Genomic DNA, 16,109 nt, shown 5'->3' on the forward strand with positions numbered 1-16,109 from the left:
TTTGTCATATACATAACCTGTTCATGTTTGTTCATGTTTGTTCATACTTGTTCATGTTTGTTCATATGTGTGATATGTGTTCTTGTTCAACTTAGTACAACACTAGGTTCCCCATAGCCTCCTATTGGGCTTCGTGCAAAGAATCTCCACTAGTTTAGGTTAGGACATAGAGTATGGTTTCCCGGTGAAATCGCTCTAAGAGCTCAAACCAACTATACCATGCCTCCCCTTGGGCTTTGTACAAACGAGTGACCCTCCCATAGCCTCCTCTTGGGCTTACAATGCAAGGACCCTGGATTGTCCCTCCCATAGCCTCCTCTTGGGCTTACAATGCAAGGACCCTTGGATAGCCTCCTCTTGGGCTTCGTACAAGGACCCACGGGCTTCTTATAAGCATCCCCAATATCCAAATCAAAATACCCTAGGAGATTAGACATTTTTCATCTCTATGATAGGAGTATCTCTTCTATATCATCACAAACAATCAATCAATCAAACTTTTTGCCACAAGGCTGGCTAATCAATCAAATTTCTTTTTTTGCCACAAGGCTGGCTAATCAATCAAACTGTTTTACCACCGTACTGGATGATTAATCAAAGTTTTTGTCACAAGGCTGACTTCATTGAAACTTTTGCCACAAGGCTGGCTGATTAATCAAAGTTTTTGTCACAAGGCTGACTTCATTGAAACTTTTGCCACAAGGCTGGTTAAACAACAAAAACATCTTTATCATTCTAAGCATCCTAAGTGGCATGGCCCCGGGCTTATAATGAAAAGATTTTCAAACAAAAATCAAACAGATGTATGTGATGATATAGATTAGATACATCGAACATTTAGATGACATTTGTCTCTTTTCCTTTGCTTCCACTAGCATAAGTGGGAACTACGATTGCTCTGACTTTCTCAACATCCCTTTGAGAATACGTAGGCACAAGGTCGTATCCTTGGCGAGCAAAACTTCTCTCTCAAACCATTCAAACCTTAGCACCCGTAGACCCCGAGCTACAGATGCTCTGATTCCCTCTAGGGGATATGTATGCAGAGGATCGCGATGATCTTTGCGAGCATAATCAAACAAACACCTTAGGTCCCACCTTTTTCTCACAAGAACCTCCACCATAACAAGAATGGAATAAACAAAACAAAGAAACCTATAGAGTACTATAGATATGTTGGGTGCTAATACCTTCCCTTCGTATAACCAACCCTCTTACCCAAGATCTCTCCCCACTTTTAAGGTTATTGCAGCTTTTTTCCTTTTCCTCTTTTGGAAACAATAAAAAGTTTGGTCCGTACAAAAGAAAAATCATTTTTTGAGCACTCGAGCCCAAAGAAGGCATCAGGTGTCTCATTTAGAAAAAAAACAACGATTTTTCGCCCGCGACACCTATAAATAGGCCAGAATAATGTAGAAAAGTGTGTTCACTATTACAATCAAACTACTTGCTTACACTCTGCCCATTTTCCGCCCTTCAGGAAACAAGAATTGCTAAGAGTTATGATGTATGTGAATCACCATCTTTAATTTCAATGCAATCCTTTTACTTTTTAATCATAAGCTTCAAAGCTTTCATTTGTATTGTGCTTTTTAACCAATATGTGTTTTGTCTTTTAATCATTGTTTCAACCAAGTAAACTGAAACTGGTTGTTGTCATCAGAAAACCACTCTTGAGTCGACGCTATCAGGTGGTCACGAGTCACCCTAGAAGGTCAAGGTCGGAGTAGTCATAATATCACAAAATCTAAGTCTAAGTTCGCCCTGTCGGTCACGAGTCACCTATCGGTCGAATCTAGCAGTTAGTGTGGAAAAACATTGTATTTGTTACCAGCCTTAGAAATTTGTTTCCTAGGCAAACACTTCGACGAGACAGATACAATCCCGAAGAAATTTAGCACGTGGTCTTAAGATCAACTGGTCGATCTTGCCAGTAACCCTTAGTTTCAAGCCTTTGGGAGGACCAGCGGTTGTTTACCGATTTCCACAGTAAACAAAATGGTACGCCCAGTGGGACCGTCGTGCTAGTTTTTTTTCGTCATATGTATGAAACTTAGGAGTGGGAAACAATATCAAAACCCACCCAAAAAGGTTAGGTCTAGGATGACGAAAACCCCTAACCCAAATAACGATGATGAAGTCCCTTATCACTCTCTGGACTCCTCAAATACAGTGCTTACTCCGGTGGACCCAGTGACTGGTGTAGAGACAAATGTTGTAGTCCTGAGAATGGGGATGGCAGATATCCCATGTGATACCACTAGGGGGACTGGAGCAAGAGGAACTCCTTTTCGACCTAATGTGCCTCGTTTTGGAACTGCTGACGTATGGAATGCCGTATTCCTTGATGGTTGGAAGTCAGTCGATATCGAGTCCTACCTTAGTGTCAGATGCACAAGGATCCACACCAGGTGCCCAAAACAGGGCAAACCAGAGCAAAGTTGTGCCTTTGTCGAACACGTATGTAGCTGTGTTTAGGCAACAGATGGATGATAGCAATCATGAGTTAGTAAACATGCTAACTAACCAAATGAGAACTATTTTTAATCCTATAGTGCAGGAATCAGCAGAGTCGAATAGACAGGTGGTCGATCAACTCACTCGACTATGCAACTACCTGGGGGCACCTTAGACGACCGATCGACAACCCCCTCAAGATCATAGGCAAGTGATTGTGCACACACCTACAGAAGAAGATTCGTTGGATGAAGAAACAGTACCACAGAATCAAATCCCCTGGTGGTGACCAAATCAAGGTGGAGTACAAGAGAGACAACATGTCATGATGGTAGGTCGACAACAGGACGCTGATCAATTTGTTGAGCAACGGAGTAAACACGCCACTACAAAGGCCGACATATTCTTCCCCGTTAGCTGAATACATTGTACAGACAGAGAATCCCAGGGGCTGGAAAATACCTAAGTACACCAAGTTCGGAGGAGAAACTGGAGAATCGACAATCGAGCATATTGCCAGATATCTGACTGAATCAGGAGACATGGCGAATAACGAAAGTCTCAGAGTTAGGCATTTTCCATCGTCTCTTACAAAGGCAACGTTCACCTGGTTCACCATATTACCCCCCAACTCTGTCGATTCATGGCCAAAATTGGAGAAACTTTTCTATGAGCAGTTTTATGAGGGCCATTCGAAAATCAGTCTGGTCAAACTGTCGAGCATCAAAAGGAGGTTCGCAAAGACCATCGACGACCATCTGAATAGGTTTAGGTCACTTAAAGCAAAATGTTTCACGCACGTACCTGAACACGAACTGGTTCAGATGGCTGCAGGAGGTTTAGATTATTCCATTAGGAAGAAAATAGACCCAACTTTTGTCAAAAGTATGTCGCAGTTAGCTGATAGGGTTCGACACCTTGAACGGTTGAGACCAGAAAAAGTCAGGCATACCATGGCAAAAGCTAAAAAGGAAAAGGTAGCTTACGTCGATTACGATGATACAGATCCTATATACAAAGCTAACTATATCTCACCGACGGAGGCGGAGATTGATCTGGCCGAAATGAAACCAGGGCCAGCATACGAATGTAAATCGTTATTTCCTTCGAAAGGAAAGAATGTCCCTGTTGATAACAATTCGAAATTCCCTGCTAAAATTTATACTTTTGATATTGGTAAATGCGAGAAAATTTTCGATGTATTAGTTAAAGATGGTCAGATTTTAGTACCCATAAATGCTAAATTACCACCATTAGAACAGCGACAAAAAAGAGGTTTTCGCCAATATCATAACTATCTTGGGCATTCAACCTCTCAATGTTTTCTTTTCAGGGATCTGGTCCAGAAATCACTTCAGGAAGGTCGACTGAAATTTGTTGCCAGGAGGATGAAAATCGACGTTGACCCACTCAAACAAGAGGAAGCTTTGTTTGTTGATGCTGTCGACATCAACATGGTGGAACTGTCTGAGATACCTGATGATATTCTGGAAGAAAGCACTGGAGAAACTCCCCAAGTTCGAATGGCTGATGTGTATCCCAGGTTGGACGAGGATCTCCTGGACTTCTTGTTTCGATGCAAGAACCATGATTCCCAAGTGGGACTGTGCCCTAGGTGCAGTGCTTTGACTGACAGAGTTGCTGCGGAAAATTTCCAAAAGTTGCAGTTGGAACGAGGCAGAGCCCAATGGGAAATGAGGGACCCTAGGAAAGCGTCTCAAAATAGACCAAGAAGCTATGTGCCTCCAGCTGCTGCACCCAAGGGTACTTGGATCAAGCCTCAGATGTTGAAGGAAAAACCTGAGTTTGTCGAAGCTGAGAAAGACAGGAAAGGAAAAGCTCCAATGAGCTATCATTTGGAGATTCACTCTGAGAGAAAGAGCCACATATCTGAGAACTACATGGGCAAAAATCCCATGAGTCGAACTCAGTGGAGGAGTTTCTAAAGAAGGAAGCAGGCTGAAAGGCAAGCTGCTGCTGCTGCCAAACAGGCTGCAAATGATCAGGTTTACAAAAAGAAGCAATATAAGGTGAAGGTCGATTTAGCTGTCAAGCAACAAATCAAGGAATTTGTTGGTAAGCCTGCAACCAAGGATCTAGACGAGGCAACAGACGACTTTGCTTCTGACTCAGGAGAGAGCCTCGACATCCTAGTCAATATGGTGTCAATCTTGCCCCAAGAGTTCAATGTCCCGACCGAAGCTGGGGATGTGGACGAAACTGCTACTGCTAAAATGGCCTTACATAGGCCTACATGTTACTTTGTGATGAACTATGGTTCCATAGAGAACCAAGATGCATTTTTTAAACGCCCAGATATGGCAATGAGAGGCCATTTGAAACCTTTACTGATAAGAGCTAAAGTAGAGGAGGTAGCTGTAAACAGAGTACTGGTCGATTGTGGTGCGACAGTAAACATTATACCACATCACACACTGAATAAAATTGGACTGTTCGACACTGACATCAGATCCCATAACATGGTCCTTTCAGACTATGAAGGAAACACCAAAAACACGATGGGTGTCATTCAACTGAACATCACTGTCGGTTCAATAACTCGACCAACCATCTTCATGGTCATCAAAGGAAAGCCTATTTACAACCTACTGGTTGGAAGAGAATGGTTACATGGTGTAGGAGCTGAGCCTTCATCCATGCACCAACGATTAATCATCTGGAGGGAAGATGGTATTGTCGAGAATATTGAGGCCGACTAGAGCTATTTCATGGCTGATGTTAACAATGTTGGTCAAAAGCAGTTCGACATGAAGTTGGCAAACATATCCCCTTGCCAACCAGCTGAAGATGTCTACTCAAATCTTAGTGAAGCATTTGTCTCTTTAAAGTTGCATGGGACCCATGGATTTATCTGGGATGTGGAGCCTTTAGAGGATCCATACGTGTCAGACCCTGCGCCATCAGGCGGGGGTAACACAAGTGATGATGTCTGAGCTAGAAGCTCTGAAAAGGGTTTCGGCATATATTGCTGAAAACAAAATCAATTCAGCTCTAGAAGCTGAAACCAACATGGTCGACGAGGCAAATAAAATTCAAGCCACTAAAGATAGTTCAACCACAAAAACAGAAACATCAGAAGGAAGCACTTTAGAAGACATCGATAATCAGCGTTTCGACTGCATATACGACGATGAACCTTTAGGGTTCGACAAAGACCCTACGGCGCCAGAGAAAAAGCAGCCACAAGATCCTTTCGAAGAAATCGATCTTGGCAAAGAGGGAGATAAGAGACCCCATTCATCAACGACAACATAGACCAAGAACTCAGATCAAAGGTAATTTTATTATTAAAAGAATTTAAAGATTGCTTCGCATGGGATTATAATGAAATGCCTGGATTGAGCAGGGAATTGGTCGAATTGAAATTGCCAATACAAGCTGGAAAGAAACCAGTAAAACAAACACCTCAGCGTTTTGCGCCAGCAATAATGTCGAAGATAAAGGAAGAGGTCGAATGACTTCTTAAGAGCAAGTTCATAAGGACTGCAAGGTACGATAAATGGTTGGCAAACATAGTGCCAGTTATGAAAAAGAATGGAAAACTAAGGGTATGCATTGATTTTAGATATCTAAATGCTGCTACCCCAAAAGATGAGTATGCCATGCCGATAGCAGAGATGTTAATCGATTCAGTGGCAGGTTTTGAATATTTAAGTATGTTAGATGGTTATGCAGGTTATAACCAAGTTTTTATTGCAGAAGAGGACGTGCCGAAGACGACATTTCGATGCCCGGGGGCATTAGGAACATATGAATGGGTGGTTATGCCATTTGGCCTGAAGAATGCCGGAGCCACTTACCAGAGGGTAATAAATTCTATGTTCCATGAATTTATCGAAGATTTTATGCAAGTATATATTGATGATATTGTCATAAAGTCGACCTGTAGGTCGACACATTTAGCACATCTTAGAAGATCTTTCGAAAGAATGAGGAAACACGGATTAAAAATGAATTCATTAAAATGTGCTTTTTGCGTGCAGGAAGGATATTTCCTTGGCTTTGTGGTGCCTAAAAAGGGTATAGAGGTAAACCAAAGCAAGACCAAAGCCATTATGGACGTCAAAACTCCATCGACAAAGAAAGAACTTCAGTCTTTATTGGGGAAGATAAATTTATTAAGGAGGTTTATATCTAAATTAAGTGGAAAGACGAAGGCGTTCTCACCACTACTTCGACTGAAGAACGTGGACTTCATCTGGAAGAAAGAGCATCAAGAGGCTTTCGAGAGGATCAAAGAATATCTGACAAAACCTCTTGTATTAGCACCACCTGTCAGAAATACGCCCTTGGGGTTGTACATCGCAGCCTCGGAATCGACTATTGGAAGTATGTTAGTTCAAGAAAATGATAACGGTATCGAAAGACCGGTGTATTATCTTAGTCGAATGTTAAATGATCCTAAAACTAGGTATGGTGATATAGAAAAACTATGCCTGTGTCTGTATTTCTCATGTATGAAGCTAAAGCAATATATAAAACCAGTTGATGTGTATGTTTCTTCGCATTCTGACATTATTAAGCACATGCTGTCTAAACCAATTTTGCATGGTCGAATTGGTAAATGGGCATTAGCATTAACTGAGTATTCCCTAACATATGCCCCTTTAAAAGCAATGAAAGGACAAGTGGTAGCAGACTTTCTTGTCGACAATTCTGTGGTTGACATGCCTCAAAATTATGTCGACTTGGCACCATGAGTCATACCCAAATTTTTGACCCGCATATTTCATTCATCTTTGGTTTGTCGCATTTTTTATTTCGTGTGTATTCATCGTTAAAAAAAAATGACTTTCATTAAAGTCAACAAAAAATGGCTCACATTTTCCATTGTTTGCATCTTTTTACTCGGGTTACACTTACCCGGATTATTCGTTTCTAGATAATTAATAATTGTTTGTTTTATTTTTATCTTTTTTTTTTCAAAAAAATATTAAAAAATTGTGTTTGAATAATTTAGTTTAATTTTGTTCATTTAGTAGTATTATTGTTATTTTCTTATTTTATTTTTAATTTTTAGTCAAATATACACAAATTACAAAAAAAAGTTTGATTAATTTTGTGGTGTGAGGCCCAACTGGTTTTTTGAAAAAAGGCCCATTTTACTTTTTTGCACATCAAAACAAGACAAAAATGTGTGGTCCAGGTTTTCATCCCCTCTTTCATCTCCATCGGAGGGAAAGTCTAAGGTTACTGTTGTTGTTTGCTGCGAGTGAGAAAGAGGAATTCGGAAGATTGATTTTCACAGAGCGAGAGATCGAGAGAGATGTGAGTAATGTTTCTTTCTGTTGTTGTTGACTCACAGCGAGAAAGAGAGAGTATCGAGCTGAGAGATGTGAGTGAGTAACGAGAAATAATTTCACGATTCTATGACAACGGAGCTGAGTCAGCATAGGGTGGCTAGGTTTGTCCTTTCAACTTGGAATTCGGGTTGGGCCTGGATTAGTTAGCATTGAAATAATTTTACTTTATTTTAATGGTCTTCATTGCAATCTTATTTTCGTTTCTAATATAACAAATTCAAAATATGTTTAGGTTTAGATTTTTTAGTCAAAAAATACAAAATATGCTTTTTAATTTAGTTTTTCTATTGTTCATTATTATCTAAAATACCAAAAAAACTATAGATTAATCTTTCAATCCAAAAATCAATAAACCTTGGTCCAACGCCAAGTCGTTACAAATAAATTCTCGATCCAAAGTCGAGTTTTCTTTTCAAAACCTTTTTCTTAATCAAACCAAGAGATTAAGTGACAAGGGGTGAACACCTCTTGAATACCTTGATCTTTTGAATTAAAATACATTAATCAAACCAAGAGATTAAGTGACAAGGGGTGAACACCTCTTGAATACCTTGATCTTTTGAATAAAAACACATTAATCAAACCAAGAGATTAAGTGACAAGGGGTGAACACCTCTTGAATACCTTGATCTTTTGAACTAAAACACTTTAATCAAACCAAGAGCTTAAGTGACAAGGGGTGAACACCTCTTGAATACCTTGATCTTTTGAATCAAAACACATTAATCAAACCAAAAGGTTAAGTGACTAGGGGTGAACACCTCTTGAATACCTTGATCTTTTGAACTAAAACACTTCAATCAAACCAAAAGGTTAAGTGACAAGGGGTGAACACCTCTTGAATACCTTGATCTTTTGAATCAAAACACTTTAATCAAACCAAAAGGTTAAGTGACAAGGGGTTAACACCTCTTGAATACCTTGATCTTTTGAATCAAAACATTTTAATCAAACCAAAAGGTTAAGTGACAAGGGGTGAACACCTCTTGATACCTTGATCTTTTGAATCAAAACACTTTAATCAAACCAAAAGGTTAAGTGACAAGGGGTGAACACCTCTTGAATACCTTGATCTTTTGAATCAAAACACTTTAATCAAACCAAAAGGTTAAGTGACAAGGGGTGAATACCTCTTGAATACCTTGATCTTTTGAATCAAAACAAATTAATTAACAAGGACAACAAGTGACAATGGGGCTCGCTCCTGTTGAATACCTTGGGTAAATACGCACTAGGTGCACACCTATGCTCAATCCTTTACTAAACGTCCGTCAATATCTCCTTATTATTTTAAAACTCTTTTTATAAACGAGACACTTAGTCGATTTCATATGCGAACATACTTCCACATGTGAAGATCGAATATCTTCCACTCGAATGCGATGATGGCCAAAATCTCGTCTCACTATTTATTTAGTCATCCATTCTTGTAGTGATATCATATCCATGTGCACGTAGTATTTCCATTTGAAAGTGATCGAGTACCTCTCGCTAAAATCAACCAACAAAACCTTTCGTGGTTCTTCGCCCGAACTACGTAGGCACAAGATACAAACGTCTTGGCGAGCATAATAATAAGAAACCATTTCTTTTTTCTTTTCTCGATTAATAAGCTAAAGAACGCAAATATTACACTAACACTCAAACACAAAATTAACTAAATGGGTCCCATCGAGTACGATGGAGGTGAGGGGTGCTAATACCTTCCCCTTGCTTAACCTACTCCCGAACCGTATTTTGGTTACGATGACCATCTTATTCATTTTATTTTCATTCGTGGGTTTTATCGATATTTTCCCTTTCCTCTTCGGAATAAATAAAGTTCGGTGGTGACTCTATTGTACTTCGAGCGCGCGAAAACGCTCGAGTCACATTTTCAACGCTACAGAAAGTGGTGACTCTGCTGGGGACTATCCTAAGAGAGTCAACCCTAGTTTAGTTTGTTTTGTATGTGAGTGTTTGCTTTTGTTTGTTTATTCTTATATTCTTTATGTGTTATTTATGTTTCTTTACTCTTGCTTTATCGCTTTTATTTTATTTCTGTATATACTCAATTGTGGGTATGGGGGTGATATTTGAGTGAAGCTCTCGACCCGAGCTTTGAAAAACAAGAGAAAAACATAAGTTAGGAGGTGGTTGTGTAGTGCTAGTCCCCAAGGTGAACACCTTGAATGGCTAATACGAAAACCCCACTTGGAGGAGACTAAGTCATGAAATTTGTCATAAGATGGTTAACCCGTCGCATGACAAAGATCTGATTTGGTCGTTAACTCCAAGGACCTTTAGAACCCGTTCCATCCATGGTGATGTAGACATCTCTACTATCAAAAAATCTTAGAGCCATCATGTGAGGGGATTCTTGGGTAAAAGAACAGAGAACTGTCTTATTTTAAGAAGCTTTCCTCAGTAGGTTCTGTTATCCATTTACATTTATCATTTTAATTCAGTTTTTGTATAGCATCATGTTGCATTCCATATCATATGACATTGCATCATTCTTGCATGGAAAAAAATAATAAAAAATCATGCATCTGCATTCATGCATTCAACCTGTCAATAAAAGACTCATTCGTCTGTCTTCATCCTCGAGTGGTTTATCTACCGTCAAGTTGATTCCTCAACACATTGAAATAGAGGCATGAATCTGAAGACTATGGAAGAACTTCATTGAGGCCAAGATTTTCTAATAGTAGAAGTTATCCAATTGAAGAGCCGATATATCAAACAAGGAAGCTCATCCTCTTCACTGATTATTCACTAGGCCTTGTTTCCTTCGGTTTGCAATTTCCTTATATTGTATTGTGTACTGCATTGAACTTTGTTCCTGAATGTTAATTTTAATGAAATGAGCATTGCATATTTGAATCAATCCATTTACATCCATTGTGTGCTTCTTTATGCTTTATCTTTCAATATATATATATATATATATATATATATATATATATATATATATATATATATATATATATATATATATATATATATATATATATATATATATATATATATATATATATATATATATATATCCCTTGTTCACTTTCTTTATTAAACTTGTGTTTTATGCAAAGATTGGAGGGAGGATGATGACAACGAAATACCCAAGTTGTTGAATTGTATGCTTTCGAATAAAATTTTGCTGATGATGTACAAGCATTGTTTCCATTCCCTAAATACTGAAGAAATAAGGAAGTTAATCCCTAGTCAACCCCTTTTAACCTAGAAGTTGGTGTTTCTTTCTGTATGAAAATAACCCGCAATTTTAACTTGGGGCAGGGTAGTTCTCAGTTAATTTAATTGTGCATTCAATCTCAAGAAAATCATTAAGTAAACCTTTCAATAAGGGTTTCGATCAAAAGTGACCAAGGTGATTATCATTAATCATTATCAAGGCAGTCAATATCTTTCCAATATAAAAAAATATACTTAAAAAAAAAAAGCCCGCTAAGTCAAAACCTACGAAGGAGACTTAGGCAAAACTGGGGCATCCCGCTGACTGTGATCTCAAATGGAACAGCTCAGGCAAAAGTTAGGGATATCAAAAGAAAAAAGTGAAGTCAATAAATTCCTTGAACAACAATAAAACGTTTTGACTATCGAAAGGAAGAGGTGACTGCCATCTCAAAGATTCCCTTGTGTCTTTAGACCGTCATCATTATTATAGGTGCAATTCCAAAGTCTCTTGGAACCTGAATGCATAATTTGAATTAACTGAGCGTAAGATTGGAAGATCATCGCGAAGAATGGGGTGGGTACAAATAAATTTTGAGCCTATAACCTTTTTTTCTGAAACCGTGAACCAAGCCACGTTACAACCCTCAAAAGACCTAATTGTAGCAAGGTTTATTTTGAAAGCATACTACAACAAGGTTGCGTTAACCTGAATCCTAAATATTTTTGCAAATCACTTGTTTTTTCATACATTTTTCTTTATCCATCACTTTGAATGTCAAGACAATTGTGTTTGGACCTTTTGATTCATTCGCTTTACGATAACATCATTCCAATAAATTACTTTGATTTCAAAATATGCTTTGAGCATTGCATTAAAAATTACCATTTTTGAACGAATATTCTATTTGCAAGTAAGCACTCATCTTTTAGGAAGTTTAAACAGTCGAGAAACTTGATCAGTGATCCTATCAAGGGGCACGTTACTTCAAGATCCTGTTATTCAAGACTTATACTAGGGCAAGTGTTCCCAACATTCATGTCAAGAGTTGAAGAAACGACTAGTTAACAATCAGTCAGTGAGGGGGCATTCTTCTTCAGCGATCCCTAAGCAGTTTATCAGTCCTTCTCAAAAGGATCATCAGTGTGACAAGACCATGTTCAACCATAACCCGAGTTGGCAATGTGCTTGTGTTGAGGAATCAGAGTTTTCGATCTACCCTCACAAAAGAGTCTATCTCAGTTGTCATAACCAATTGCATCTCATTAATCATTCACGTAGCATGCACAAAAATTTCATATACAATGCATATTCATGTGTATTTCCCCGAGTCTTGTTGTTTTTAAAATCTTACCTTATGATCTAAATCCAACTTACTTGGCATTTGTCAAACTTTTCTTCATTCATGTTTTACCTTGAGTGTCCCTGATATTTTCTTCTCGAAGTCCAATCCTGTTTTATCTTGTTTGTCTTTGGTGTCGTCTCAATTATGTTTTACCTTGAAGGTCTCTGATGTTTTCTTAAAGATCAATCATGTTTTATCTTGATTCTCTTTGATGTTATCCAATCATGTTTTACCTTGATTGTCATTTGATGAGTCAGTCATGTTTTATCTTGGTTGTCTTCGATCATGTTTTATCTTGATTCCCATCTAATACTTGAGTCAGTCATGTTTTATCTTGGTTGTCTTCGATCATGTTTTATCTTGATTCCCATCTAATACTTGAGTCAGTCATGTTTTATCTTGGTTGTCTTCAATCATGTTTTATCTTGATTCCCATCTAATACTTGAGTCAGTCATGTTTTATCTTGGTTGTCTTCAATCATGTTTTATCTTCATGTTCTTAAGTCATGTTTTATCTTCATGTTCTTCAGTCATGTTTTATCTTGGTTGTCTTCAGTCATGTTTTATCTTGGTTGTCTTCAGTCATGTTTTATCTTGATGTTCTTCAGTCATGTTTTATCTTGATGCTCTTCAGTCATGTTTTATCTTGATGTTCTTCAGTCATGTTTTATCTTGATATTCTTCAGTCATGTTTTATCTTGATGCTCTTCAGTCATGTTTTATCTTGATGTTCTTCAGTCATGTTTTATCTTGATGTTCTTCGATGTTGTCTAATCCATACTTTATCTTGAATGTCTCTAATATTTCCTTCTCAAAAGCTCGATCATGTTTTATATGGATTGGTTGTCTTTGATGTTGTCAAATCATTGTTTTATCTTGATTGACCTTTGTTCTGCTCAATCATGTTTTCCCTCGATTGACCTTTATTTCTTCGATCATGTTTTACCCTGATTGTCCTTTGATGTTCCTCGATCATGTTTTACCTTGATTATCATTTAATACAACCTCGATCATGTTTTACCTTGATTATCATACAGCCTCGATCATGTTTTACCTTGATTATCATTTAATACAGTCTCGTTCATGTTTTATCTTGAGCATCTCAGATGTTCTCCTCCCGAAGTTCAATCATGCTATACCCCGATTGCCTTGTTGTTTATCTTCCTCTCCTATTTAATTCAGGTTTTACTCCTGATTACCCTTGATGTGATTGCATGTTTTAAACTTTATTCCCCAGAGAATTCAAAGTCTGTCTCTTATCATATTGCATTCAAAATAACCAAAAAAAAAGAAGTCTATACATTGCATTTCATTTGCATAAGGACAAAAATTCGGGTCTTCTATGTTTAATTACCTCCCGCCATTGATATCACGAAGACCAAACTCTCTCATGCTATCTGGCTTAAGATAATTAAACAGGGGCATCAGTCATACCCAAATTTTTGACCCGCATATTTCATTCATCTTTGGTTTGTCGCATTTTTTATTTCGTGTGTATTCATCGTTAAAAAAAATGACTTTCATTAAAGTCAACAAAAAATGGCTCACATTTTCCATTGTTTGCATCTTTTTACTCGGGTTACACTTACTCGGATTATTCGTTTCTAGATAATTAATAATTGTTTGTTTTATTTTTATCTTTTTTTTTCAAAAAAATATTAAAAAATTGTGTTTGAATAATTTAGTTTAATTTTGTTCATTTAGTAGTATTATTATTATTTTCTTATTTTATTTTTAATTTTTAGTCAAATATACACAAATTACAAAAAAAGTTTGATTAATTTTGTGGTGTGAGGCCCAACTGGTTTTTTGAAAAAAGGCCCATTTTACTTTTTTGCACATCAAAACAAGACAAAAATGTGTGGTCCAGGTTTTCATCCCCTCTTTCATCTCCATCGGAGGGAAAGTCTAAGGTTACTGTTGTTGTTCGTTGCGAGTGAGAAAGAGGAATTCGGAAGATTGATTTTCACAGAGCGAGAGATCGAGAGAGATGTGAGTAATGTTTCTTTCTGTTGTTGTTGACTCACAGCGAGAAAGAGAGAGTATCGAGCTGAGAGATGTGAGTGAGTAACGAGAAATAATTTCACGATTCTATGACAACGGAGCTGAGTCAGCATAGGGTGGCTAGGTTTGTCCTTTCAACTTGGAATTCGGGTTGGGCCTGGATTAGTCAGCATTGAAATAATTTTACTTTATTTTAATGGTCTTCATTGCAATCTTATTTTCGTTTCTAATATAACAAATTCAAAATATGTTTAGGTTTAGATTTTTTAGTCAAAAAATACAAAATATGCTTTTTAATTTAGTTTTTCTATTATTCATTATTATCTAAAATACCAAAAAAACTATAGATTAATCTTTCAACCCAAAAATCAATAAACCTTGGTCCAACGCCAAGTCGTTACAAATAAATTCTCGATCCAAAGTCGAGTTTTCTTTTCAAAACCTTTTTCTTAATCAAACCAAGAGATTAAGTGACAAGGGGTGAACACCTCTTGAATACCTTTATCTTTTGAATTAAAATACATTAATCAAACCAAGAGATTAAGTGACAAGGGGTGAACACCTCTTGAATACCTTGATCTTTTGAATCAAAACATATTAATCAAACCAAGAGATTAAGTGACAAGGGGTGAACACCTCTTGAATACCTTGATCTTTTGAACTAAAACACTTTAATCAAACCAAGAGCTTATGTGACAAGGGGTGAACACCTCTTGAATACCTTGATCTTTTGAATCAAAACACATTAATCAAACCAAAAGGTTAAGTGACTAGGGGTGAACACCTCTTGAATACCTTGATCTTTTGAACTAAAACACTTCAATCAAACCAAAAGGTTAAGTGACAAGGGGTGAACACCTCTTGAATACCTTGATCTTTTGAATCAAAACACTTTAATCAAACCAAAAGGTTAAGTGACAAGGGGTGAACACCTCTTGAATACCTTGATCTTTTGAATCAAAACACTTTAATCAAACCAAAAGGTTAAGTGACAAGGGGTGAATACCTCTTGAATACCTTGATCTTTTGAATCAAAACAAATTAATTAACAAGGACAACAAGTGACAATGGGGCTCGCTCCTGTTGAATACCTTGGGTTATTACGCACTAGGTGCACACCTATGCTCAATCCTTTACTAAACGTCCATAAATATCTCCTTATTATTTTAAAACTCTTTTTATAAACGAGACACTTAGTCGATTTCATATGCGAACATGCTTCCACATGTGAAGATCGAATATCTTCCACTCGAATGCGATGATGGCCAAAATCTCGTCTCACTATTGATTTAGTCATCCATTCTTGTAGTGATATCATATCCATGTGCACGTAGTATTTCCATTTGAAAGTGATCGAGTACCTCTCGCTAAAATCAACCAACAAAACTTTCGTGGTTCTTCGCCCGAACTACGTAGGCACAAGATACAAACGTCTTGGCGAGCATAATAATAAAAAACCATTTCTTTTTTCTTTTCTCGATTAATAAGCTAAAGAACGCAAGTATTACACTAACACTCAAACACAAAATTAACTAAATGGGTCCCATCGAGTACGATGGAGGTGAGGGGTGCTAATACCTTCCCCTTGCTTAACCGACTCCCGAACCGTAATTTGGTTACGATGACCATCTTATTCATTTTCTTTTCATTCGTGGGTTTTATCGATATTTTCCCTTTCCTCTTCGGAATAAATAAAGTTTGGTGGCGACTCTATTGTACTTCGAGCGCGCGAAAACGCTCGAGTGTATTTTTTGCCGCTACACCATGGAAATTATATTTCGATGGATCCAGTCACAAAAATGGC

General features: G+C 37.6%; 1 protein-coding gene across 1 annotated transcript; it reads left to right on the top strand.

Moving 5' to 3' along the window:
- Window positions 1–2,103: 2,103 nt before the first annotated feature.
- Window positions 2,104–5,177, top strand: LOC131633699 (uncharacterized). Its single transcript, XM_058904389.1, has 3 exons — window positions 2,104–2,385; window positions 2,892–4,261; window positions 4,409–5,177. The coding sequence occupies exons 1-3, from the start codon at window positions 2,104–2,106 to the stop codon at window positions 5,175–5,177; spliced, it is 2,421 nt and encodes an 806-aa protein (XP_058760372.1).
- Window positions 5,178–16,109: the final 10,932 nt, after the last annotated feature.

The sequence above is a fragment of the Vicia villosa genome, unplaced genomic scaffold (genome assembly GCF_029867415.1).
Source record: "Vicia villosa cultivar HV-30 ecotype Madison, WI unplaced genomic scaffold, Vvil1.0 ctg.001165F_1_1, whole genome shotgun sequence".
NCBI classification, from domain to species: domain Eukaryota; kingdom Viridiplantae; phylum Streptophyta; class Magnoliopsida; order Fabales; family Fabaceae; genus Vicia; species Vicia villosa.

Bases quoted from the DNA above. Each gene is read 5' to 3' on its own strand.
- LOC131633699 (XM_058904389.1), top strand. From the start codon at position 2,104: ATGACGAAAACCCCTAACCCAAATAACGATGATGAAGTCCCTTATCAC. The intron at 2,386-2,891 runs GTCAGATGCACA...TACATTGTACAG, and splicing joins ATATCGAGTCCTACCTTAGT to ACAGAGAATCCCAGGGGCTG. The intron at 4,262-4,408 runs GTTTGTCGAAGC...TTTCTAAAGAAG, and splicing joins ATGTTGAAGGAAAAACCTGA to GAAGCAGGCTGAAAGGCAAG.